This window comes from Cololabis saira, chromosome 19 (genome assembly GCF_033807715.1).
Source record: "Cololabis saira isolate AMF1-May2022 chromosome 19, fColSai1.1, whole genome shotgun sequence".
NCBI classification, from domain to species: domain Eukaryota; kingdom Metazoa; phylum Chordata; class Actinopteri; order Beloniformes; family Belonidae; genus Cololabis; species Cololabis saira.
In genome coordinates this window covers 37,811,089-37,813,170 of record NC_084605.1, presented here as the reverse complement: position 1 = coordinate 37,813,170, position 2,082 = coordinate 37,811,089, and the positions used below count along the sequence as shown (strand labels likewise).

Genomic DNA, 2,082 nt, shown 5'->3' with positions numbered 1-2,082 from the left:
CACACTTCCCTTCACCAATTACGACTAAAAGGGATAAGAGACAGTCTGTAACATACGTCTGATGACAGTTTGGTCCGGTTCTCATAATTCTGTGTCTTTCGGTGCTGCTTTTTGTTGCTTTACGGGTTAACAAAACTTGATGGCAGCAGCAGGATCTGAGCTCTTCCTTTCAATTCAATTCAATTTTATTTATATAGCGTCTAATACAACAGATGTTGTCTCTAGACGCTTTCCAGAGATCCAGGACATAAACATAAACATAAACCCCCGAGCAATTATTACATAAACAATGGCAGGTAAAAACTCCCATAGTGGGAGAAAAACCTTAAGCCAAACAGTGGCAAGAAAAACTCCCCTTTAGGAGGGAAGAAACCTTGAGCAGGACCAGGCTCGTAAGGGGGGACCCTCCTGCCGAAGGCCAGAGTGGGGGAGTCAGGGACGTCAGCAGCACAGCAGGCAGGTGGAAGCAGCAGCGGGATGACCAGAGGTGGGGGGGGGTGCAGGCAGGCGGATCCTGATCCTTTCACACGTCCGTGATCAGGATCAGGACCAGACACGAGTCGGGGATCCAGACGGAGGTCGGCAGCCTGTCAGTCAGTCCGTATCACCGTGGTAACCACCTGTGAAGACAGTCCGATGAAAATGTGACTCGTGATTCTTCTACAAACCCTCCGGTCTTCTTCACATCTCTCTGGCTTCTTTTCAATCACTCAGCTTCCTCAGCTCCCTTTTCTGGGACTATGAGCTTTTGTTGTCCCTGATCTGTGACTTTCAGGCTGCAGAGGGACCTCGGCAATAATGATTAGAATCATCTTATCTGAACCACGCATGCTTTTGTCTGATTTTACAGCTCAGGTGCCTCATTTATAAAGCTTGCTTGCGCACAAAACAGGGCTTGAAAGATGCGCACGCAGCCTTCTACGCAAAGGTTGGGATTAAAATAGAAAAAACTAACCGAAAAATGTGTGTATCTTTACGCCAACCCTGACCCTCACGCACGAACATTTTGAAGATATGGGGAACTGGCGACACAGGTGGTGAGGTGGTGAAATGAAGCCAGATTCATGTCATACTGTTAATGGCCGGGTTTCCCAGATCCAACCTCTCTTAAGGATTTAAGAGAGGTTCAAAGAAGGTTTCAACTAAGAGAGAACCCTAAGATACGGGTGTTTCCCAGATGACTTCTTAACACCGTTCTTTCAGAAGCTCTTTGGAGGAGCTGTCCGGTTGTCCAAATAATCAATGCCAGGCAAATCGATCACCGATCACTATCAGCGCATTTTCACACGCAGCACTGCTACCTAACGCACTAATTCCCTGCTGCCTGCGCGTTATGTGTGTTATAATGAAAAATTAAGGTGATAAATATAATTCAATGACCCTTTTTCATGATGAAAACAAGACGGCAACTAAATAGGAAGTAGTCTTGGTAAGAGAATAATGAGGAAATGTATTGTTTTGTTATTAAATGTGAAAGATGGACGAATTAGGACAAATTATCTTAACGAACAGCATAGGACCACATTGTATTCTCGTGACTAGTAAAACAGAATCCTTCACCTCAAAAAAATATTCTGAAGTTTATTTAGCTGCCTTTTTCACTATTAAACAGAATATTGCATTCACCAACGTTGAATTTGCGGATGTTTGGAGACACACGGCGGGTGTGTGGTGACGCGCAGCTGGTGGCTCACCTGCCAACACGGAGCTCAGGCCGATGAAGAGAAGGTGATGGCCATAATTGGCAAGACGGCATCTGAGGGCATTGAGGGCGGGGTAGATGTCCTGGGGAACGAGGGGCTGTCGGAACCTGTGGATGAGCCATCTGGGAGCGGGGTCAGACCAGCACCACCAACCTCCCCGCCCCCGGCTCCAAGTACCGAGTCCGAGGAATACGTCGCCCTACACCCACTCCCGCCTGTCCCCGATCTCCAACCTGCACCAGCAAGAACCGGCGTCCGCATGCGGGGTGGCCGCACACAGCACCCTGCTATCACCACCTGCACCTGCAGTGAGACGCTGGTGGAGCTGGAGAGGGAGAAGCTCGGAGTGCTGCGGCGTATGGAAGAGGGCGACGAATCA

General features: G+C 48.5%; 1 protein-coding gene across 1 annotated transcript in view; it reads right to left on the bottom strand.

Annotated features, from left to right (window-relative positions):
• Window positions 1-446: 446 nt before the first annotated feature.
• The window catches only part of LOC133419131 (IgGFc-binding protein-like), a 56,220-nt gene continuing 54,584 nt past the window's right edge, over window positions 447-2,082 (bottom strand). The window contains exon 12 of the mRNA XM_061708142.1: window positions 447-620. Coding sequence (XP_061564126.1) covers window positions 595-620 — 26 coding nt within the window. The 3' untranslated portion in view covers window positions 447-594. The remainder of the gene's footprint in view (window positions 621-2,082) is intronic.